This window comes from Trachurus japonicus, chromosome 4, assembly GCF_045865225.1.
Source record: "Trachurus japonicus isolate A0001 chromosome 4, Traja_1.0".
Lineage (NCBI taxonomy): Eukaryota > Metazoa > Chordata > Actinopteri > Carangiformes > Carangidae > Trachurus > Trachurus japonicus.
The window spans coordinates 1,316,326-1,340,074 of record NC_140910.1 but is presented as its reverse complement, the minus strand read 5'-3'; the positions used below and the strand labels follow the sequence as shown (position 1 = coordinate 1,340,074).

The 23,749-nt window shown below is 41.0% G+C and overlaps 2 protein-coding genes across 2 annotated transcripts; both read left to right on the top strand.

Annotated features, from left to right (window-relative positions):
* Positions 1 to 1,293: 1,293 nt before the first annotated feature.
* scp2b (sterol carrier protein 2b) lies at positions 1,294 to 7,768 on the top strand. Its single transcript, XM_085773232.1, has 5 exons — positions 1,294 to 1,443; positions 2,671 to 2,761; positions 4,819 to 4,948; positions 5,133 to 5,212; positions 7,161 to 7,768. Exons 1-5 carry the CDS (start codon positions 1,424 to 1,426, stop codon positions 7,254 to 7,256), a joined length of 417 nt encoding a protein of 138 aa, XP_085629358.1. The 5' UTR covers positions 1,294 to 1,423; the 3' UTR covers positions 7,257 to 7,768.
* Positions 7,769 to 10,719: 2,951 nt separating this feature from the next.
* Positions 10,720 to 21,782, top strand: podn (podocan). Its single transcript, XM_085773229.1, has 11 exons — positions 10,720 to 10,963; positions 13,091 to 13,372; positions 13,542 to 13,635; positions 14,696 to 14,760; positions 17,142 to 17,251; positions 17,337 to 17,493; positions 17,647 to 17,762; positions 17,877 to 18,090; positions 18,243 to 18,686; positions 19,477 to 19,625; positions 21,123 to 21,782. Exons 2-11 carry the CDS (start codon positions 13,106 to 13,108, stop codon positions 21,262 to 21,264), a joined length of 1,758 nt encoding a protein of 585 aa, XP_085629355.1. The 5' UTR covers positions 10,720 to 10,963; positions 13,091 to 13,105; the 3' UTR covers positions 21,265 to 21,782.
* The last annotated feature ends 1,967 nt before the right edge of the window (positions 21,783 to 23,749 follow it).

Below are 23,749 nucleotides of genomic sequence, written 5' to 3'. Positions count from 1 at the left end.
ACATTGATATCTTTAAATTTGGCTATAACAAAGAGAGTATTGGCTATAACGAACTCGCAGAGGGAGAGAGACAGAGAGAGAGAGACAGAGGTCAATCAGAGGCTGAATGTCCGGGTCCTCTCAGCAGTCGGTAAATTGAACATCACCCGCGGATGACCACAGCATAGATGAAGAATCCTGATAATCCAGATATACTATGAACCATTTCATCTTGTCATGTACCCCAGTGATCAGCAGAGAGCAGTGTACTCCTGATGAAGTACCCCCCACCCCGCCTCAATCCCCCACACATCTATGACAGAACAGAGGCCATAGGCTCCTGCAGCAGTCAGAGATTATGCCCTGGCCTGATGGTGAGGGGGTGATCAAACCAGTGGATTGCAGCCCTCCCCCACTACAGCTGCCTGTCTAACATCCACACACACACAGGCTCATGCTGCTTACAGAACACTGAGGGTGATGTTAATATAATACATCCATGGTGATGGCTCACTGCCACCTTTTCACTGATGAGATGTATGCTGTCTACATTAAATGAGGCATCCTGACCTGTATGGAGCTGCCCTCTTTATGGACAACAGCATGGTTTCTTGTGTGACTGTATTTATGCCAGCAGTTATTTCTATCAATACATGCATGTAACTTCACTACCACTCCTTAATACAATGCAATTTCTTCGTCTATCATTTATTGGGGTTGTAAAGTGTGTTAGGAGATTGTGAAATGTATTAAAATCACCATCCCGTGTTGTTTTTACTCCCTTGAATAATAATTGTGCAGGACAGGTTATTTGTAGGCCTATAGCTATTGTATTATATTGCAGTGCTAAATATCAGTGAGCAGTCTTTAAAAGTGTACCTGAAGTGTCATGATCACAGTTATTGTCAGGTTTACATTATCAGCTGTTCCAGTTTGGTGAGGGTTTTGTTAACTCATTCCACTGGAGTTTACTGTGGTGGATGGGAGCATGTGAAGCTCATGAGATGAATGTAAGCCAACTGGAAATACAACACTCTAAAACACAAAGGTTTGTTTGCAGATGATCTGTTCTGTGTGTGTATTAATAAAAATGTGTGCTGAAATGAAGGGGCTAACGCCTTCTTACAGTTTAATTGGAGCCTATTTATCCTTGTCATTATGTTTTATCTGCACAAACCTTAACCGGTAAAGTAGCTAATTACTGTGCGAGTCCGCTCTGTGACAAGTGATATAAAAATGTAGCCTTTACGCAGAGGACCAGTTTTTCAGGTTGTGTTAAACTATCTGACATCGACACGTCGAGTCTGAAGATCCGGGGGAAAAAAAAAAACACGGAAGTGAGAGTGAAGTTAGCAAAGAGCAGCGCAGTCCCAGCTAACCTGTCCCAGTTGAACCCGCAGATTAAACCAGAGCCCGTGGTTTGTTCACGCAACCCTCCAGAAACATGCCTGCAGACACACTCAGGTAAGAGCACAACACAGTACAGTTCAACTGGGACACGACAGGAGCTCAGTGTTTGTGAAGGATTAACTGAGAGCACCGTCATTGTCCTCAACACAGCGTCAGAACAAGTTTACTGTCAACTCACATAGGTTATTACATAGGTTACTACAGATGTTACTACATACAGTAGCTAGGTTAAGTTACTATAGGCGACTGGAGCTCTGAGCTAACCGCTGGTCAACCTTTATTAGCAATAAGTTGCTTATTTCATAGACAGACACAAAATAGGGTTCAATCTAAACCTTTCTACTAGCACTAGCTCTAGATGAGCGTTCATTGTTAAATGTTTGATAACGTTAACTTATAGCATGGTGTAGCTGTCAGCCGATATGAGGACCATTTCTAAGTAAATAGATCTTGTTGATCTAAACTAATTGATTGGTTCTCAGTCTAATGGTTGTTCACTCTAAAACATATCATAATTTCATTGTATAAGTCATCACAATTACAAAACTATAGATAGCCTATTTACAGCACTGTAGGCCACAAATTCTCCTTGTTTTTTGTTTATGTGTTTATTTTATACTATTATGCTGTATACATTTTCTTTTTACTCTGATGAATGGAAGTTACTTTATGTAGCCAGATGTGAATAAAAATTCCTTGGTAGCACGAGTGAAATGTGTGATGTCAAACCTTGGAGACTACTCATACCGTAAAATCATATATATATATATATATATATATATATATATATATATATATATATATATATATTGGAGAACCATTGGAAAAAACTGTAATAACATTTGGCATTAGTTATAAGTTCTCATATGAAAATGTACTGCACCGCTGTTGTTTTTTTGTTTTTGTTTTTTTGCAACTGTGCTGGTGTCATTTCCCACCTGTTAATACACCAGCAGCACAGCTGATGGCAGGTGCACAGAAATAACCACAACCTGCATTTAGTTTGAAGTGGCTGTTCTGGTGTTTAGATGTGTGGTGCAGACCAACAGTTTTAATTGAGCTAGGCCTAATTCTCTAGTGGAAGTGATAACTGTGTAATGTTATCAGAGTTTGTGAGTGGTGTTCACATGTCACACCACGGAACAGACATGTGAGCTGAACTCACACTGGGCTCCAGAAATCCATACAAAGACATGACATGTGTTTGCTGGCTGAGTTTCCTTTGCTTTCTCTTGTTTGTGACCTCTCTCATGTCCATGCCCGTTCCTCCATGACAAGCAGGATTGAAGCCATTAACACTAGTGCCAGTGATGGACTGGAGGGGTTCAAGGCTCACGCTGTGTTCCAGGAGATCAACAAGAAGCTTGAGGAGGTGAGGATATGTCTAACAAGACACTGTTTTCAACACCAGACTTACTTTTATTTTTGTGTTTTGTGTTTCTCAGAAATAATGTGCAGCTTATGTTGACTCAAGTGGTTTTCTCACTGCAGGCAGTTCCCTTTGTGTCACCCCAATCAAACCATATTCATTTCAAGCATGCGAGCCGTGCTGTCTATGCAATGAGTGGAGTTTGTCAACAATGAAAAAATGAAATATGTCAGGCAACTGATCAGACAGATTTACAGTTTTGGATGTGAAAGTCTTCAGTGAGAGTATGTCCTACTCTTGTAAATGGTAAACGAGCTGCCAGACAAATGAATTTCCCTTTGGGGATTTATAAAGTCATTCTTATTTTTATTCTATTTCATAGTGATTAGATTTTCATAGTTCAGTTTCTATTCAAATCCCAATACGTTTGGCAGATATATGATAACATTCCAAAACTTTTGCATCATGTATAAAAGGAAAGTAATCCATAACCTGATGAAGAACGTTATCTTAAAATGTATTGCGGTGTGAATGTGGTATGAATGAATAATGGTTGCTGTACACACTTTGGGTATTGGGTAACAATAGAAAAGCGCTATATAAATGTAATCCATTATTATTATTATTATTATTATTATTGCTTGTATAGGCTGTGAATTCAAAGGTCAAGTGTCAAGTGTTTCTTTGTTGCAAATTTACCATTTACATTTGGTATTCCTTACTTTACATCCATGTTCTCTTAGCAGTCTTTTTCCCTTGTGCCATGTGTAGATTAGTTGTTACAGTAAATCACCGAAATCAATAGCTACAAATATTTATTGTAATCTGTGTATATTCATGTATTCATGCACAAAACTAGCAAACATCTTTAATGTTTTTTTAAAGTGGGGGAGACCGGGGATGGTTGTAACAGCATCACTTTTACCAACAAGGGATAACATTAGACTGATGTGATCAATATCATGTGTTATCACTCCCTTACTGATATTGCATATGAATTTGAATGGCTCTATGAAGAAGTGTATAGGTTTTACAGCCCAAAAACATTTTTTTAGGTCAGAAACTAATCTTTTAGACCAAATCCAAGTTCTGACTAGTATCGATACCATTGGTGTTTGAATTGCGTAACTTGTATAAGATGAAAGAGCAGGTTCTTAGGTAAAATGTGAGACATTTCATCAATGTTTGTATCAAACCACCATGCTGGTACAGCTGGTCAAACAATGACTGACAGGGGTGGGGATGGTTGTTACACCTTTTATCTTTGTTGTTTTATTAAGTGTCACCATCTTTCCTGGAATTTTACCCAGATTATTAGCTGCTTGTGACCTCCTGCTGAAGGTTTCCATTCATACACACCCTTCATTGGTATTATTATGCTCTTTAATACAGCTTTCTAATGTTAGGATCCACACCACTGTCACTGCTTATTTAGCCGTCAGTGATGAGTTCTGTTTGTTCATACTGAACCACAGGAAGATGCTTTAGTGTTGGAACATGCACAATTAACATAGACTTACATAGATGCGTATTTTTTGGTTTGGTCTCAGTTTTTAGTTTTTAATCTCACTGTTACAATTTACCCCAGGTTGTGTTCCAACCTACCCCGGGTAGGTTGTAACAGTGGCACTGGCACTCCTTGCATTTGACATCAAATAGTGAATTCTGTGATATAGTTTAAGAAGTTCAAGGCACTGCTACTTGTTGTGGACAAATGAGGGTATTCTGTGTCAAAATTTGAGAGCCCTACCATGAACACTATGCAAGTTATAGGAGCTGAGACAAAAAATATTACAACCATCCCCGGTCTCCCCTACGTAGTTTTGTGTTGTGTCATTTTGTGGAATCTGTTAATGTTTTGTGCATTAAAACATTTTCATTTGCATTTGTAATTTGGTAAGGTGTAATTCAACTTAGTAATGTGTTTATAGACCTAAGTCTCTGAAACACAATAACCCTCATGGTCTCATGAGCAAAGTTTACATCATAAATAAAAACGTAATATGCTTGTAATAGAGATACTGTTAACTGTATGTAAAATCTAATTATGTTTTAAACAGGACGGGGAACAGTTTGTAAAAAAGATTGGTGGAGTGTTTGCCTTTAAGGTGAAGGATGGCCCAAATGGACAGGAGGCAACTTGGTTTGTGGATGTGAAGAATGGCAAAGGCTGTGTTCACAATGACACAGGTAAAAAGTCACCTTTGGTCTCATATAACAGTGTAAACATATAAAGCTCAAGGCCTGCACTTTGCTGCTTCACCTGTGTTGTGTTATCAGACTTTCTTTGTATTTTGCGACTGTTAAATTCCTGGAAAAAAAAGCTGTGTAAACATTTTTGAGTTAAATGTGCCTTTATTCTTCTTTTCTGCAGCTAAGAAAGCAGATTGCACTATTTCCATGTCGGACACAGATTTGTTGGCCCTAATGACAGGGAAGATGAATCCTCAGACTGTGAGTATTCAGACTTGCTCTAGTTTATGTGAACTCATTGACTTGCAGAACTGATACATGTTTCAGTCTGACCATGACAGAGCAGCTGGCTGCTGGTATATTTGTGTGAATGCGAAATAAGGCTTTTGAAATAATAAAATGTCCTCACTTCATTTTAAACCCATGTGGGATAAGTGAGATGGTGTCAGAACATTAATCGAGTAGGCGTCCCTTCAGTGTTGTGTTGACAGCATGCGGCCGTTTGTGGCTGAGATCACACCTGTAGGAAGAAAAAAGCAGTCGCTCAACTCATAGCCTTGATGTAGAAAAAATACTGTACATTATTAGTACTGTACTGTACTAATAATGTACTGAGTACACCCTGAGGAAGACCTGTGTGAGGTCGAAACGTTGGTCCTTTTTAAATAAATTATATATATTTTTTCTACATCAAGGCTATGAGTTGAGCGACTGCTTTTTTTTTTTTTTTTCAACTTGTCCACCAGAGCGTTGTGGAGTTGTTGGATTGTGTATTTGATGAGTTTGATGAGGGAAACCAAGAAATTCCATTAGCCTCCGTAGCTTAGCTCTGAGCAGCTCGCGGCTCTGCTCTGCCGTTCTAAAAATAGTTTGCACAGACAAATAAAGGTAACAAACCTACTGCTATGACTATAAGGATTATGGCAATGGGCCAATTTGCCAAAAATGTTGAACTATCCCTTTAATGTGTGTGCCTTGGTCCCAATAACGAATGGAGTGTGTTTGCCAGATGGATGTGGTACTGACAGGATATTTCTAAGTGTCTGGTTGACACTGACAGGAAACCCTCAGAGTAGAGGCCATGGAGTCTCTGCTCATAGGATGAAAACATAAAAAAGAGAGAGGCCCGACCATTAAATGAGGAGCATTCCATGGCTGAATGAGAAATAGAAAAAAAGACGACATGCCCATCCTCTGTTGTCAGCAACCCAAAAGACCAAAATCAATCAAATGGACTGGTAAGCTCCACTGGCATCCAATAGCAATTAAAACACAGTAATGTGTGACTCCTTAGCATTACACAATCACAGTCGTTTACTTTGACTCAGTCTTACATTCATATCATTGTGCTGTTTGAAACAGCCAATATGGATTGATGACCCACTAAGAATAGCCCCAAACACATGCACCATTTACTTCTGTTTGGTAAAAAATAACAGTGGCCAACATTTTGAAATATATGATTTAATCCTATCTTTGTGTTTGTCTTGGCTTGGGGCTGAGGCTAACCATGATGAGACAGACTGATGTAATATGCTGTTTTCAGCTTGATGTGAGCGACATGGCGACACTCAAAAGTATACATAATGGTGATGGTCAGATTTTCAAAGTTTTGACATTTGCGATGTCAATTTGATCTTCTTTATTTCTCTTTTTTCAGTTTTGTATGATAATCCTCTTTACATTCTCAGCAGCCTCTTGTCTCACACTTTGGTGCAGGGATGTTTTCAAACTCTGGGATGTGATGGGTAAAAGTGGTGAACCATGAAGCCCACCTATCTGTGGAGCAGACTGATGTGATGACACATCTGTGCCATCAGGTCACAGCCATTTTCAGTGATTACTTGTTCCAGGAGAGAAGCCGTCACAGTGTGTGTCATTAGAGGATTGACGAACAGTTTTTCCACTGCGTCATCGACAAAAACTGCAAAGTCAGAGTTTCTTTGTTTAGGTTTACACTTATTTCATTTGTCAAACGAAAAAGCCTCTGCTCTCTCAGAGCTGTTGAATTATGACCTCTTGGTTCATTTTTTTTTATTCTACAATTGCATTGCCTGGGTTCAGTTTCCTGACACTTCATAGGCTGTTGTTGCTGTTTCTCATGGTGATTCTTTAAACCAGCAGCACCTTGTCTCTTTAACACTGGCTTGAACTACACCTCAGATTCAGAAGTGTCTGGATGACATTGTTCACTCTCTCTGATTTGCAGGCATTTTTCCAGGGCAAGCTGAAGATCACAGGAAACATGGGACTGGCTATGAAACTTCAGAACCTGCAACTGCAGCCTGGCAAAGCCAAGCTGTAGGTGGGAGATGGGAATGAGCTGTGGCCGTACCTCTGAACACTGAAGGAAGTAACAGCAGGTCTGGTTCAGATGAATGTTACAGGGTTGTAAACATGCTCATCACTGGACTGAACCACTTCCCTCCTAGTGACCTCACAGGCTGAGCAGGGGATTAGTCAGCACCCTGCCAATCTAACTGGACAATAAGATAGACTGATAATTAATTCTCTAATCAAGTCCCTGCCAGCAGGCCTCCCTGTGATAACACTGTCAGTGCTCTAGAGTAGAGACAGGTGCTCCTACTTTGTCATACTAATTCATGTCCATATGTTTCCATTATCTGTTGCTAATGAAATCTTTCAGTGTATTGTGTATGGAAATGTTGAGTAGATCAGGTTGATGTATTTTTCCACAATCATGGACACAACAGTCTAAGTGCCTCCTCGTCTCAGCCCAGAAAATGTCTGTCACTGTGGCCGCCCAGTGTTTGAAAAGATCTCTACAGAATAAATCTGTCTGTCCTGCAGTGTCCACTGGGTGGTTTTCATTCATGTCAGAATTCAGCACTCACTCTTGGCTAGTTTTCCTCGACTTCATGTTTCTAATAATTTTGCAGACATAAACAAAAGGCCAGAAAAGTTTATCTGTGAAAGTGACTCATAATAAAAATGGATTCAAGCACAAGCTGGCCCCGCCTGTTTTATGATGAAGGCTCCTTGATGCTGATGTTGAGTTTATAGATGTTAAAATGGAGATACTGGCCAGATGTTAGAACATAAGCTTCAGTGTTTATCCAGTGTGAAGTGCAGACATTAAATTTACATGAGCACACTCCTGGCTCCACAGAATATGAACATGCCCCCTCCACACTATGTAGGGGCCTGTTGGAGGTTTTATTAGCGTGGACTGCAACTAAAATGCTCCTGTGTTCAGATGCGACAGCACTTGGCTGAGTTCCTCTTTGGAGGACTTTTCTGTTTTCCGGCAGCCAGCGAACTGGTTCCAGACTGCCACGCTGTAGTTTTTCCTTTGTAAATGAAAAGCATGGCTAAAAGACAAATCTGTTAACTAGCTCTGACCCAGATTCCACTGCAGCTTTGGCTCAGCTCCCGTAGTTCTGTGGGTCTTGGTTTGTAGTCACACTGGGGTTATTTCATTGGTCACTGCTGAGATTGCGTGAGTGTAATGTCTCATCTCTCAGGTCTGATTTCTAGATGGAACATTTTAAACGTGATTAGAAATCAAATTAACAAAACGGGAAGAATACAGTCGTGTGTGCATTAAAAGAATCAATAAATGGTGGATGTTTACCTGCACTTTTCTGTGAACGATAATTGTCACAGCTGCATTGTTCTTCTTGAAACATTTCCACCTTGTGGAGGTGATATACCAGATCAGTGTCGTCCATGTGTTTCTGCTTGATGTCACCATGACCTTGACCTTATATAACACAGCTGTTGTTACTTGTCCAGGAAAATAATTACGTACGGTAAGAAGTTCCGTGTTGTAGGTTTCCAAAAACCCACTTTGTATCGCAGGAGAGGATGAACAGAGGCAGCAGTAAAACCAAAAGACCCATCTCTATCTCCACAGGGGCAAGAACGCCTAAACAAAAGAAAAATACAAATGAAACCATGTAACAGAATAGACAAACCCACTGACAGTAAATGCTACATATTGACATAAATGTCCCACTTGGTTCACAAGCAGCAGCTGAGAACACTGCCTGACAAACACTCTGGGAGGGACCAGAGTCCTTGATTCATGTTCTGGTTTTGGTCTAGTCTTGTCTTTTTTCGTGTTATATTAGCGCATCTGTTTCAACAGAGCAACTATGTATGTCAATGTGAAATCATTTTTATATTCTCCTAAAAAACAGAGGGTCCCTGAGTGAGGTGCATAAGGTCAAACACAACCCTTGCTGTTCTGAAGCATGAACAGCAAGCTTTTCACAGACTATTGGAACAGACGTCACTTTGAGAAAGCAGTTTGAACATCTGTAACGGCGCCAACAGTGCCAGCTCTGCCAAATCATACAATGAGTAATACAAGGAACATGGACCCGAATGTGTTTTCTCCAGTTTCAGGAAGGAATTCAAGGGTAAAGTCTGTCTCACTGCTGATCTGAAAGCAGCAGACGAGATCAGAGTAAGTATCCATCCATGACCTGCCTTCAGTCTTCATTCTGCAGGTGGTGGCTGCTTTTTCAGCACTCAAATCTGACAAAGATCAACATCTGTGGTGAAAGGCTGGAAATCAAGGGAATAGTAAGCGACACATAAATCATAGCCGGTGTCTTTATATGAAGAGTGCAGAGTGTTTCAGAGACCAAGATCCACCTGGGATCCACTGAGGAACACACTTTGGAAAATGAACAGAAGCACAAAACCCAAAAGGAAGTGAACAGACAAACTGACAAGTGAGGATCTTGGGACACAGTCTGGTCTCTGAGGAAACACAAGTCCATCCATTACAACTACAATCCACCCTGGAGGAAGAGGAGGTGGATGGATTGTAGCAGAGAGGCTGCTCATCCATCCTAAGAGTTGGTGAGTGCTTCAACTGACTTTGTGTGTTCCTGTGCTTTTGCACCAGAATGTGGAAATGATCACAACAACATGGCTGTTTCCAGTTGTCATAGCCTACTTGTTATTCTAGATCTAGGTCACTCTACACTGTGTGGACAGCAACTGATCCCATAGTCCACAGTAGCCTAAGTGTTAGTTAAAAAAAAAAGAAAAAGATTTGCAGTCCAAGACTTTACATGTTTAGGTTCTTTGGGTCATCAGATTATTAATATTATTATCAAGAAATAAAGCTAATTATTGCTGAGAGAGATTATTTATCTTTAATGTCAAGTACATGATAAAAAAATTGTGAAAAGTGGAAAAAAAAAAAAAAACAGACAAATGCAATGTGCAATGTTTTTTGCTGAAGCCCATTTCATGGTGATGAATCATCCTAAAACGCTTCCGTGTGTAAATCTGAAGTTCAGTGAACTGTGTTAATGCATCATAATGGTAGCAGATGTTCACTCTGTGCCTAATGGGGGGTGGGCTTGTTGAAAAATAGGCCTAATGGAAGAAACTTATCAGACATTAGATGACACACTGAGGACACTCAGACTCAAGTGTCTTCTCCAAATGAAAGGTGTCCCTACAATGCACTTTTATCTCTCATTGGAACTGTAGATGTTTCAGTAAAGTCTGGAGAACTGCTGTGCTTTAAGCCGTTTTCAGTCTTTGAACATCTAAGATGCAGCCACTCTTTCTGTTTGAAGGGACGTGACCTTTAAGAGCATCCAAGTTTCTCTTATCCCTCAGCAGTAGTCAGATCATCATCTCACACTTTGAAAAGGTTTTGTTGTATTTAGGGGACATCTAATCAAAATAAGTTGTCACTATACAAACTTCAATTAAAAAATGGTAATTTAAAATAGAGAGACCTACTGCACTGAGGGAAAAACAATACTTGGGAAAAAACTGAGAAAAAAAACGGAAGGAATTTGTTTTTGGCACCGAGATAGGTCAGAGCTGTCTCCCTTACTCACTCCCTTCCTCTTCACTCTCGCCTGTTCTCTTTCCTTTCTCTAACTTTCTCTCTCCCACTCCCACTTCTCTCTCACATCTGGAGGGTATCTGCTGTGACTCCTTGCCTGCTATGGGACAGACTGTGTTTGGACTGGACGTCAGACTTGAGCACATTTCACCAAACGTCCTTCCGATCGGGTAACGTACAACAGTGGAATGAATGTTGCTTTTGCAGACTTTACTGCTGCATGTTTTACGGATGGCTGTAATGTTATATGGAGTTGAGCTTAAAGTGTCAGCATCATTCATCCATGCGTAACATTTCTGGCATGATGGTCTGGATTGTTGAACAGTGCAGGGAATCCACCATACTCATGAACTAAACAACTCTGCTTTTCTGCAAATAAAGCGCATTTACACTTCGAACCTTGAAATGATAAGGTGAGATGAGAGTGTTGCTGAGTTAATGAAGCTTTATGCTCCTTTCTGACCCCTGTGATGTTTTTATTCTAGCCAGAGTCGTAAGTGCAGGCAAGTGCACAGGCTTTTATTTTTCATTTTCTGTGAGTGTATTCATGCGGGCGTGTGTGTCCACTGGTATATGTGTGTCTGTTCACCACAGTCCCTCTGGTAGTTGTTGTGCAGCTGTGCAGTGATTGTGGACGGCTGCCTTGAGAGTTGCCCCGAGTGCCCACTTGGTGTGGTTTTATCAACACTATAGTGGAAATGATTAAAGAGCTTTTCCAGAGCTGTGCACAACACTAGTCATGTGCAAACACTAAAGGAGGCTGTGGCAGAGAGATGGCTGTCTGTTCTTGGCCTGCGCAAACCCTAGACATCAGTTCGATATCAAGAAACTGCACTTTATTTCATTTAATCTAAACCTGGAGATTAGTATGTGTGTGAAAATGCACCAAGCGAGAGGTGAAAGTTGGTAGATCTAACAGATATGAAGTGAAATGATGCAGTTCATGCCCATACTGTAAATGAAACTGTGCTAATCAGATACATGTGTTTTCCTCGAGTCAATTGGCAGAATTATCATACCAGGAGCCAGTTCATGAGAAAAGGATTTTATTGAAAGCTGAATTTTTGTCTCTAGATTTACTGACCTGGGCCTGAGCTGATCTGATCAAATCTGGATCTCAGTTTCAGTGACTCTGTCTCTGCCGTCAAAGAGCAGCTGAAGCAGATGTGATATCTATTCACTGAAATGACACATTTGACACTTAATTCCTTCATATATAAGATCAAATACAGGGAAAAATTTGAACTTGTATAAATTAGTCAAAGTGATCCACTTTAGAAAGTTTCTATGTGAAGTATACATCACCTGTGATGAGTCCACAGCTCCTCTGTAAGGTACTTCAGCCTCTTTCAGCTCAGTGTTTTGGTTTCACTTACTTAAAGGGACATTGTGTGACTTCTCCTGTTATCTATTCACAAAAATGGATTATTTGGTTCAAAAGTCTGTTTTTCATTGATCAGTAATCCCCCCCATCAACAAACTGAAGTGTTCCGGTAAACTCTGAATTTGCCATTCATATCATTCATATCTCCATGGAGCGGGTAAGCTCGGTGCTGGCTGCCATGTGGTGTCGCCATGTTTTTACGTTCAGTGGCAACGTGACGGTAGGAAACCACGGAAACTCAGCGGAGACACCGGAGCTGTCGGCTCAGGTCGAGGTGGCGTCAGTGAAAAGTCACCGTGGTAACGCAGTGAGGAGGAATGGAGCGCTACACTGATGCTGCATTCACCTGCAGTCGGGCAGACGGCCGTCGGTAACAAACCAGATGTCATTTTAGTCACAGAAGTTGAGAGAAAGCCGGTAAAACGTGGGTCAGGTCAACAATACGACATCACCATGACAACATACTGTCACGTGTATTGTTTTGCCTCTTGTTGACTGTCCACTTGTTTACATAGAGGCTTGTTTATGCCGTTACGTGCAGCGACTGTCGTCCGTCTGCCGTCTGCCCAATTTCACGTGAATGCAGCATGAAAAATACAATTGAGTTGCTTGCGATATACAACCACAACGCTACATGGGAGGAGTTCCTACACAATGTACCTTTAAAGGTGATGATATGTTCATGTAAATATCTGTAATATGCAGCTAGTAAGAGTTGAGTTGCTCATGAATGACTGACACCCCTGACATATAGAGCAATGCAACATGAGAACAGACTCCAACCATGTTATCCTTCAGTGGTGCTTCTCAATCACCCACCATTATAATTACACACACTCAATAAAAAGAATCCAACAAGTATAATAAAGACTCCATGAGCTGATGTTTAACTGTACTGCCCCTGTGTCTGCAGAGCCCTGCAGTGGACATGGCCTTTTCCAAGGACTCCTTCCTGCGTGCTCTGAGTGTGCTGCTCTGGGCCTGGGTGTTGGTGCAGTGCCAGCCCCCCCTTAAACCAGTGGAAGAGGAGGAGGGAGAGGAGACCAACATCACATCTGTGGTGATGAAACCTGAGCCGGTCCCATGTCCTCTGGACTGTAGCTGTACGGCAGAGGGGGCGGTGGACTGTGCTGGAGTTGACCTCACAGAGTTTCCTGCTGAGCTGTCTGATAAAACCCGCCAGCTCTCTCTGCAGGTCTGTCTCACACTCACACACACACACACACACACACACACACACACACACACACACACACACACACACACACATACACATACACATACACATACACATCTATATTCTCTGGTTCAGTCACAGCCTTTACAAGTACACATTCTGTGTGTGTTTTGTCCCCTGATACCAGAACAACAAAATTGAGGAGATAACAGTGGAGCACATCTCCCACCTGCATCAGCTTGAGACGCTCAACCTTCAGAACAACTGGCTCACCACGGACGGTAAACACTGTAACACAATCTAAACACCTGGCAGGGATCGGTGTAGAGCAGGGGAGCGAATCACAGAGGAGTTTATAAGGCTGGTTTGTGTAGAATAAACAGGACTGTGGATTGTTGTGCTCAGCTGTGGGTCTGTGCAATTTACAATTCATTGGTAATTTATGATCATTCCAGTGTGATAGGGCAGAAAGTAAATCTCCGAAGAGCTAGTAATGACAAAAGAACATTTCAAGTCCACAACAGCTGTACAAGGCTGAGCCTGGGAGAGCTAGATGACACACATCATACCCCTGCACACCCATAACAAACCCACAAGCCCACGTCATGGTAAGACAGGGCACGTTGTACGTTACACAGGATCATCAAACTGGCTCTGCACTCAGCTTCAGGGACAGACCTCATCTCAGTGTAAATACCACAGTTATTGACGCACATGTCTGAATGGACCAGTCCAGAGATTTAAAGGAACACAGTGGGTGACTGGACGTATAATACTTTTTTCTTTGGTAATCAACAATTTTCTTTATTGATCATACAATGCATGCGTATGATTGCCTATTTAAAAACTACAAATTATTCAAATTCAAGAAAAAATCATAGTGGATTAAAAGTACCATGAAACGTAGCATGTACATTTTAGTAACTTCTTACATCAGCATTCCTTTTCCTCACTGCCCACAGACACTATTACTAACTGCTAAAACAATAAATCCCATTGTTTGAAGTGAACTCTCAGTGGCCTGAACACATTGAACCAGTCACTTTTTTGGCTAACCATAGACAATTTTCAGCAGGAAGAACTCATTTCATCTTTTTGCAAAGCTCAACAAAATTTGAAGTGATGGACCTTGCACTTGAAGGTTGAAGTGTTTTTATGAATCCATAGATTCCAAAAGATCAATATTTTATTGTTTACATTGGTCTAGCTTTTCTTACAATATCGGGATGTGATAACCATCACATGTCATGCAGTATGATTTATACATCTACTTTTGTTTTGGCTGGTTGTGTGTGTAAAAATATATATTGATTTGAGTGCAGCATGTTTTTTTGTTTCCAGGCCTTGAAGATGAAGGTTTTGAGATGCTCGAACAACTGGCCTATTTATACTTGGCAAATAACAAGGTGAGTCATACACCAGACTTTCAAATGTTTGTTCTTTCTACTAACTTTTTACAGATAGCAAAGCCACACCCACCCACCCACACCCACACACACACAAACACATAAACAGACACCCACACACGCACACATGCACACACACACACAAGCATGCACCACCACCCCACACACAAACACTACTACTACTATGTTCACTCCTCTGCTCCCCTGCCTGGATGAAGATGGACCATGATTATTCACTTGAACTGACAGTAGACATATGTACAGTATGGAGAAAACAATCCCTTCAAACATTTAGCATCAACTGACAATGAGAGACTCCAGTGATAATGTAGACCTTTACATTTACATTTACACAAAACACACAAAGCCTTTCTCTCATGACATGTCTCAAGCTCACAGGATTCAACTGCAAGTTACATTTTCATATTTCTATTCTATTCTATTCTATTCTATTCTATTCTATTCTATTCTATTCTATTCTATTCTATTCCAATACATTGACATAGTGCCAGCTGGCAGAGGGAGGTGGCACTCTGCTCCCATACACAGAGGGAGCTTATGCTTGTAATGACTTCCAGTCTGGCTGTGCCAGCTGGTCGGAGCTAAAATGTTACTGACCCTTTTGGACGCAGTGCAAGAGAGAAAAGATGGAGAGAGATTTGTGCCTCCACTGAGATGAATAGGCACATAGGGTACAGGAAGAATAGAGGATTTTTAAGTGCTCACTAAGCCTCAAAGACACCCATGCTGCTTTAATCCATAAACCATATTATTAAGGAGAGAGCTCTAAATGAACATCTAATCTCACCAGTGCTTCTCGGATTTCTATGCTCTCTGCTATGTTGTACAATAAAGCTGGTTGTAGTGAACTGTACTCTTATAGAAGGGGTACACTGTTTGTTAGCAAATGAATCACACCCACCTCTATGGTTATTATTTGACTTGGAGTCTGTAAAATAAAGCTATATGAAGAGGACAGAGAAGCTGTGACAGAGCAGATATTTGAAGTAGAGGGAAAATCCAACAAACCTCCACTTCTAAATCACAGAACAAGCTGTTTCATTGAGTGTCAGAACAACCCATGTGATATTATAGAAACTAAAGATAAGATTATATATTCCTGACCTCTATATATCCTACAATGGGGAATTTGCATTATTACAGCAGGAAAGTGGACAGTAAAGACAGTAAAAACAAGAGGAGCATCGATGATTAGTACAAAAGCTTGATTTTAACTGCATTTGTTTTTATTTGAGATTATTGTGATATGTTTTGTAGTGATCTTGGCATGTCACCATTGAAGGTTTAGTTTAGGTTTTGAGCTGCTATACGGCCACTGTAGTCTGTTTTAATTCTGACTGATCATTTGTTAATCAACCTACCTGCTGTATGAATGAAAAGAAATGATGTGCTCAAATTGAACTTCTTTTTTATGGATCTTATTTAAAGATTCATTCTAGTTCTGGGTTAGATCACACAACCCAGATGCCACAAAAGCAAGAGCGCTCAGTTTGACAGACCCAATTAAAGAGTTTACAGCCAGAGTGGATGCGATCATGAGCCTGGTTGAGGGACTGAGACATCAGCATCAGCCAGGACCATCCTACAGCTGTCCAAAATGTGTTGAACAGAACCTCCCAGATTGTTGTCATTCATTCTTCAGCTGGAAGAGGGTCAAAGAGCTGCTGGCAGCTTAAAGAAACTAAAGAACCAGGGAAACAGAAATGGCGTTCTGCAGGGGAGCACAGTGACCAGGTCTGGAAAAGAGCCTCAAAATGAGCAAGGAGGAGGCTGTCATGCTACCAACATGTGCCTTTTGTATTTATTATGACTTGGTTTTAGTATGTTGTTTCTGTTTCGCTTTGCCTGAGTTATATGTGTCCAGTTATATATGTGACTAGATCACCAAAAGTGCTCATTATTCATCATCTGGAGACGACAATGGATGCCTGACCATTTAGCAAGCCACAGCAAGAGAGTTCATTGTCATTGTTGAAAAAATGTGATCCTAGAAGAAAATCAAGAAATCACTTATAGGGTACACTGTAAGGAATCTATGGCTTTCTTGTCAATTTCAGTGTGAATCCAAGACATTTCACATAAAACCAGAAATGTCACCTCTAATGGTGGGACTAAAAGAAAAGTCAGGGACTCATCAAAGTCATTTGTGTCTATAAGTGTCATTCATTTTTGTCTAGACAACACTCTGCACCAAAGTGGTTATCTGCCTGAAAAAGTGACCACCTGACCAACAATGACCCACCACTAGAACGGCTAAAATACTTTTTCAAATATGGGGAAAACTCGTAGCTACTGTTGGCAGGATGTTAAAATCACTTACACACTATAACAGAAAAATGCTTCTTTTCTTGTGCTTGTAGCTAACCTCAGCACCGAAGGTCCTTCCACCCTCTTTGGTTAGTGCTGATTTTGCTGCTAATCAGCTTGTAAGGATCTTCCCATATACGTTTGGCCATAAACCAAAACTGAGGTATGAATGTGTTTGTAAATGTATTCCTTTTTGCTGGAATTGTGTCCATTAGCTCACACTAGTGTCTTTTCATCATGGCTCCCAGGTCTGTGTATCTTCACAACAACAAGCTGACTGACGCAGGGCTTCCTGATAGCATGTTCAATGCCTCCAACAATCTAGAGATCCTTACTATGTCCAGCAACTTCCTCCGGGTTGTACCCAAGAGCCTCCCCTCCAGCCTGTACCGTCTTCATCTGAAGGTACAGCCACTCTTACACCACGTAAAACCCTGAGAGTATCTGTTCAAATAAGTTTTCAGTTAGGCATTATGTGGACATAGGGTACTCCTGTTTCTTTTTTTATTTATGGACATAAAAACAAGGATAACAAAAGGCCTGCTCCTGTTGTTACAGAATAACAAGTTAGAGAAAATCCCAGCGGGGGCCTTTGACAGCTTATCAAACCTAAGAGAGCTGTATCTTCAGAACAACCTCCTCAGCAATGAGGGCATGGACAACGAGACTTTCAGGTGGGCAAAATCCTCACTCACAAACCACCAGTTCCGGTGTTAAAACAGCAAAGACAGACACAGTCCAGGATCAGAGAACTCATCTCATGACTTCCCCTCCCTTTCTTCTGGTAGCCAGCTGAGCAGTCTGGAGTGCCTGGACTTGTCAAATAACAATCTGAGCATCGTTCCCAAGGGTCTGCCTCGCAATCTAGTGCTCTTACATCTGGAGAAGAACTCCATCCACAGCATCCCCGGGGACGCTCTCACCTCTGTTCGGAACCTGGAGTATCTGCTGCTCCACAACAACAAGCTCCGCTCACGCTCCATCCACCCAGCCGCTTTTCAGGTACATCTCTTTTTCATTTCATAGTCTTTTAGATCTTTTAGAAGAAAGTGCACTTCTGCAAAAAACATTGACTATGTCTATGCATTCAATATTTTGAACTTCTGCATACTAATGGGTTTCCCTCTGAACCACTGACTTGCATTTTTTTCTAGGGTTTGAAGAAGTTGCACACTCTACACATGTACAACAATCTGCTGGAGCGGGTTCCCAGGGGCTTACCTCGACGGGCCAAAACCCTGATGCTTCTCCACAACTACATTTCTGAAATTGGTCGCAATGATCTGATCCTATTGTACACCCTGACAGAGCTCAACCTCAGTTACAATAAGCTGACCAGTCCAAAAGTGCACCGCGAGGCCTTCAGGAAGCTGCGTCTATTGAAAAAACTGGACATGTCAGGGAACAACCTTCTCTCCATGCCTCTGGGTCTTCCCCGCAGTCTGCAGGAGCTGGAAGTCAAGAACAATCAACTCAATTCCATACCAGACGGTGCGCTTACAGGCATGGAGAAGCTACAAAAGCTCATCCTAAGTGAGAACAACCTGAAACTGAACTCAGTCTACCAAGGAGCCTGGATGGAGCTCAGTGCACTTTCAGTGAGTGTCTAGGAGATACACTACCAGATACTATTGAAGTCAATGCGTAACCCTGGTACAAGGCATGAACTTTTAATAACTTAAAGAGGCTTTGGTACTACAGGGTGTGTTGTGTTTTCACTCCATTTACAAACTATTTTTTGTCATCAATGAAGCAAAAGCAGGGCTTACCTCAGTGTTCAGGCCACTCCACTCATGTGGAGGTGAAACTGGATAGTGGTCAGAGCTACTTCCAGATCACACCGACCCACCTTCTTCACTTTGCATCACCGCATACAATGTGATGTTGTGTTTTTCTGTAATTGTTTTTATCGCTATAATTTCCCTGTTCTTGTCTTTGCTGTGATCAACTGAAACAGCAATGCAGAGGAAATGTCAGCCCCTTGTATGTTGAACATTAGAATTTTGGGATTTCTGCCTCTGATTCTGGACCACAGGCTTGTGGCCTGTGGCTTTTTGTTATTGAGTAGAAGTCAAGTAATTTATGCTGGTCTTTAGGCAGTCTTGGATATATGAGACGCTGTTAGCATGTGGGTGAAGTGTCAGCAGATGAAATGATCCAAGTCAAGTCAACTAAGTGCAGCGCTGAATGATCTTAGCTGCAGCTGCAAATCCACCACTGCACAACTTTACCACACAGCACAGTTAAAGTTTGTAATACTATTTGAAGGTGTAGGTAATGTGTCAGTCAGTGTCAGCATGTATTCATAGTCTTCATATTCTACAATTCTTTATCACATTGATCAGTAAAAAATGTTTAATGTCCAATATTTTTATCTTGTAATTTCAGACATTAGATCTGTCTGGAAACCAGCTGTCACACATCCCCTCTGACCTACCTGAGTCTCTGGAGTACCTTTACCTGCAGAGTAATCGGATCTCTAGCATTCCCGCTTCAGCTTTTGAAGGCACTCCAAACATCAAAGGCATCTTCCTCCGGTAAGGGACACACACACTGTCACCCAGTCATCTCTCTGCTCATCCAGGAGGGTGTAGGCCTTAACACCACCCACTGTCCTCAGGGCCTTATGGAAACATGGTTGGCGGCTCCTTAGAAGTTTCTTCACCATTTGTCTCCAAATCTACCACTCAACTTGTTATAGATTGTCTGTCCATACAAAAAATGACGCTTTAGTGTACCACTTTATGTGGGTTGTATTTCAGACTATTTCCATATCAGCCAGTTTATGATGCAAGACTGGTGTCAATCTTTGTTTCTCACATTTTCCTAAATGTGAGACTTGTCATTTAGAGTTTTGACTATAAACTGGGATTGTGAGGTATTGAGGCATGTATTGGGTTTACATTTCCAAACCCTAATTTTAACTTTATACACCAGTTTAAACCCATTAAGGGTCAGAACCAGAAACAAGGTTTAAACCCAAGAGATGCAGATAGAAAATGTCAAAGGTTTATTTGTAGAACCAAATAATAATGATGATGATAATAATAATAATAACCAAATTTGGAAGGTTTGACTCAAAGGACAAAGATGATCTGTTAGAGAACACGGGGGAAGGGTGAATATATACACACACAACAAGAGAGGAGGCAATGAGACACAAATGTGAGGAACTTTTACAAAAGTATCCCTTGTGTCTCTTGACTCCTAACTGTGGACAGACGTCTGACTAGGCTTCATTTTGCAGAGCAGTGTGGTGTGGTATCTAATCCCTCCATCTCTAACTTGTGTGCATTCAGCAAATTTTCCACTGAGGTCTATTCCACATAGTGCAGGCTTATAGCAGCAGAAAGCAGCCGTCAGACAGCAGAATAAAGAGGTATCGTACGAGCGCTTTCAAGGCTTTTGCTCTGTTTGTTTTCCCATCTGACCCCAACCTAGTTGCTTTACAGCTTGTGTTTACAGGCCTTGACCCCTTCCAGGCTGTTGTGCTCTTTGTGTCGTTCATATCAGCTGCTGCCACATTTCTTTTATTTATTTATTTTTAAACCAAAATCCCTCTACAGCTGGGAGCTTTTGACCTTAGCCAATTTAGAGCCACTTGGATGCATCAGTAGGGATAGTGGAGGGAGGATTTAAGTGTATGTGTGTGAGTGCAGCTCATTTACAGTATATGTGCATTGTATGTTGCCTCAGTGTTAAGAGTCCATGGGAAACGTGTATTTCCACCGATAGACAGGAGCAGAGACGGTTGATCTAAGGTGCCTTCAGAAGAGCTCGTGTGCAGTGTGTGTTTGCTGTTCAGTGTGGCCGATATGCTCAACAGATGGCTCCTGTAGTAATGATGCCTAAGTGGAGAGAAGCTGTCAGATGGTTCTCCTGACAGATGTGGTTTGTAAATATCACCATGCCCTGCATCAGGATTTTTGCTTTTAGCCTTTAAAAATGTACTCTATAGTCTGACTATTTTTGTCTACTGTCAAATGAGGAAAAAACATTTCACAGACACTTGTTTCACTTTCTTCCCCGTCAAGGTTTAACCGCCTGTCTGTGGACACTGTGGACGAGAGCTCTTTTGCACACCTGTCCAGCTTGCAAGTGCTGGACTTTGGTACTGGAACAGGAAACACCGACCTCTCTAAAAGAGATGAGATGGAGGAGGAGCAGGACACATAACTGATGTTGGACTGGATTGCATGAGGGACAGAGAGGGCCTGTTAATTGGAATGAACCTGTGAATATTATTTCCCAGGTACATTACAGTTTTGGGCTGAGTGGAGAGTTGCATATTTCTGGTGCAGGATACCGGATAAAGTTACTTTAGTTTCCATTTTATGGGCTGGTTAGTTTTGCATTTTGTTATATCTGAGCTTTAATATTTGTTTTTGACTGTTGACATCTACTATCTGTGTTTTTGAGCTTTACTCTGAACAATGCATTCACAAAAAACAATGTGAATTTTCCCATTATGATCTTGAACCAGCTGCCAAAAATGTAGGAAAAGTGAAAAAGGACTGACTAATAGCTGATGTCTTGGACTTTGTTCATGGCTGCCCTCTTCCCTGGCATAAAAAAGGTGAGTTTAGAAATACTGTGAAACAATTTGTATTTTTTAGACCAGTGGTGGCCATATAAATATCTGACTCCAAAAACCAGAAACCAGTGTAACTCTTGAATAAAACTGTTAGATAGGGCTTCATTTCATTTTATTGAGTAATCATTTATTTTGTCAAGTAAGCACTTCATCTTTGTCTGTCAGCTGTCAGTGAGGAGCCTGATGCCAGGGACACACTGCTGGGTTGGATGTGTGTGGCAGATGTGTCGCTGCCCTGCTGTGGCTGCATCACTTTCTGAACAGAGTTACCTGGGAGCAGGCTTTTTGAGTGTTGGATTTCAGTTTCTTAAAATATATTTCATTGTTTTTTCCCCAGGAAAAGCTAAAATGGTTAGAAATATAACATTAAAGCTTTTTCATATCTTTGTCATATTCAGATTCTGCCCAGACATAGACAGTTGTAGTGGACGGTGTCAGTCTTTATGTGATATTGCTGGTATGATGTCAATATGACATCACCATTCTGAATCAGACATGAAGAGGAAGACGCTGTGCCATGCACCAAGTGTGTTCTTCATTTTTGATTCAATTCATCAACAATCTGACGATCTCAAGCTTTCCATTTCCATTATAATGATATATAGATGAGAACATAATGTCAAGTAAAAACATCATATCTGAGAGGCTTTAAAGTAACAATCCTGTTAACAATATGTTCATTCAATATGAGTTATGGCCTGTAATGTTACGCAACGCTGCTCTGTTACTGTATTTACATTTCTCAATAATGATTCTACATAGATGGCTTTATTGTTACTGTTGGAGTCCACCGTCCTCAGGTGGATTACATGTGAAGAATCAGTGGTGGTCAGAGGACAATGCATTAACACCCAAGTTATAGATAACAGGTACTGTTGACTGTCTTCTATAGGCAGGAGTCTTAGATGATGTTTCAGACTGTGCACTCTTCACCTATTGTAATGAAATGAAATGAAAACACACTTTCCCTTCCCACCAGCTCTCATCAGATTGACCAGAAAAATGAAATGTTAAGGACTGTAGCTTTAGATAGTAGTGATATTATGTAAATTCCAATGGATCTGTATTATTTTTCTTTCAATTGACCCATTGAATTAAAAGTACTGAGTCAGATCAGCCAGCAACAATGTTGGAAAGCATTCCTGTTTCATAGAAAAGATAGCAAATATTTTTAAATGACATTAAAAATACTCATTGTATTACACTCACTATATTGCTATACGATACAGTGATACACCTTCACATACAGCAGTATTGTATTACAGTCATCAAACACAGCAATAAATTATTTGAAAAGGCTAAAGAAGATGTGTGCGTTTCGTTTCCTGACATTCACCAGAACATCTGATGTCAGCAGCTTCTCTCTCATAGCCGGTGCCCCTGCTTAGTTCTCATTAGTCTCTAATGGGCAGGCGAATAGTTCTGATATTGGACTGTTTTCCTACTGTGTGCCATACCAGTGCACTGGTGATTTATCTGAGGCTGTTTATATTGATAACATGCCATACACAGAGTGGATGTCAATCCAGAGAATTTTGGTCATTTGTTGGAATCACATCAATTCCAATCATACCACAGGAGAGACTCTGAAATCAGCAGGTATATCCACCTGCAGTCAGGAGTGATGCTGTGTAACAGTCTTCATTTGTTGTTTTATTTTAACATATGTGGCCAAACTAAAACCAGGGGCATCTTTAATTACAATGGGCTAGGGGGAAAGAAGTTGTTGACATGGTGGGTCACATTTTACTCTACAACATCAATCCAAATCAAAAATCATAATTTATTTGTGTATCATAACCTGCAGTATCACATGTATGTCACAATGTTTATAATCCATATCCACTTAAATGGCCACTGTGCTGCGGATGGTTATGGATCATTTCATATTACAGAGAACATGATGAGCCTCAAACAGGTCACGAGTGAGGTTCCTGAGTGAACTGATGGAGAGTAAAAGCAAAGCAGTGACTGTGACTGGCCACGACTGTCACATCAAATAATATGTTGACTATGATGTACAGTATTCTAGCCTGCTTCCAAGTGTGCCACAGGTGCATCTGGCCA

Coding starts and splice junctions, on each gene's coding strand:
- podn (XM_085773229.1), top strand. CDS start 13,106: ATGGCCTTTTCCAAGGACTCCTTCCTGCGTGCTCTGAGTGTGCTGCTC. Junction 17,494..17,646: donor TGTACCGTCTTCATCTGAAG/GTACAGCCACTC, acceptor CTGTTGTTACAG/AATAACAAGTTAGAGAAAAT. Junction 17,763..17,876: donor ATGGACAACGAGACTTTCAG/GTGGGCAAAATC, acceptor TTCTTCTGGTAG/CCAGCTGAGCAGTCTGGAGT.
- scp2b (XM_085773232.1), top strand. CDS start 1,424: ATGCCTGCAGACACACTCAG. Junction 2,762..4,818: donor TCAACAAGAAGCTTGAGGAG/GTGAGGATATGT, acceptor TGTTTTAAACAG/GACGGGGAACAGTTTGTAAA. Junction 4,949..5,132: donor CTGTGTTCACAATGACACAG/GTAAAAAGTCAC, acceptor TCTTTTCTGCAG/CTAAGAAAGCAGATTGCACT.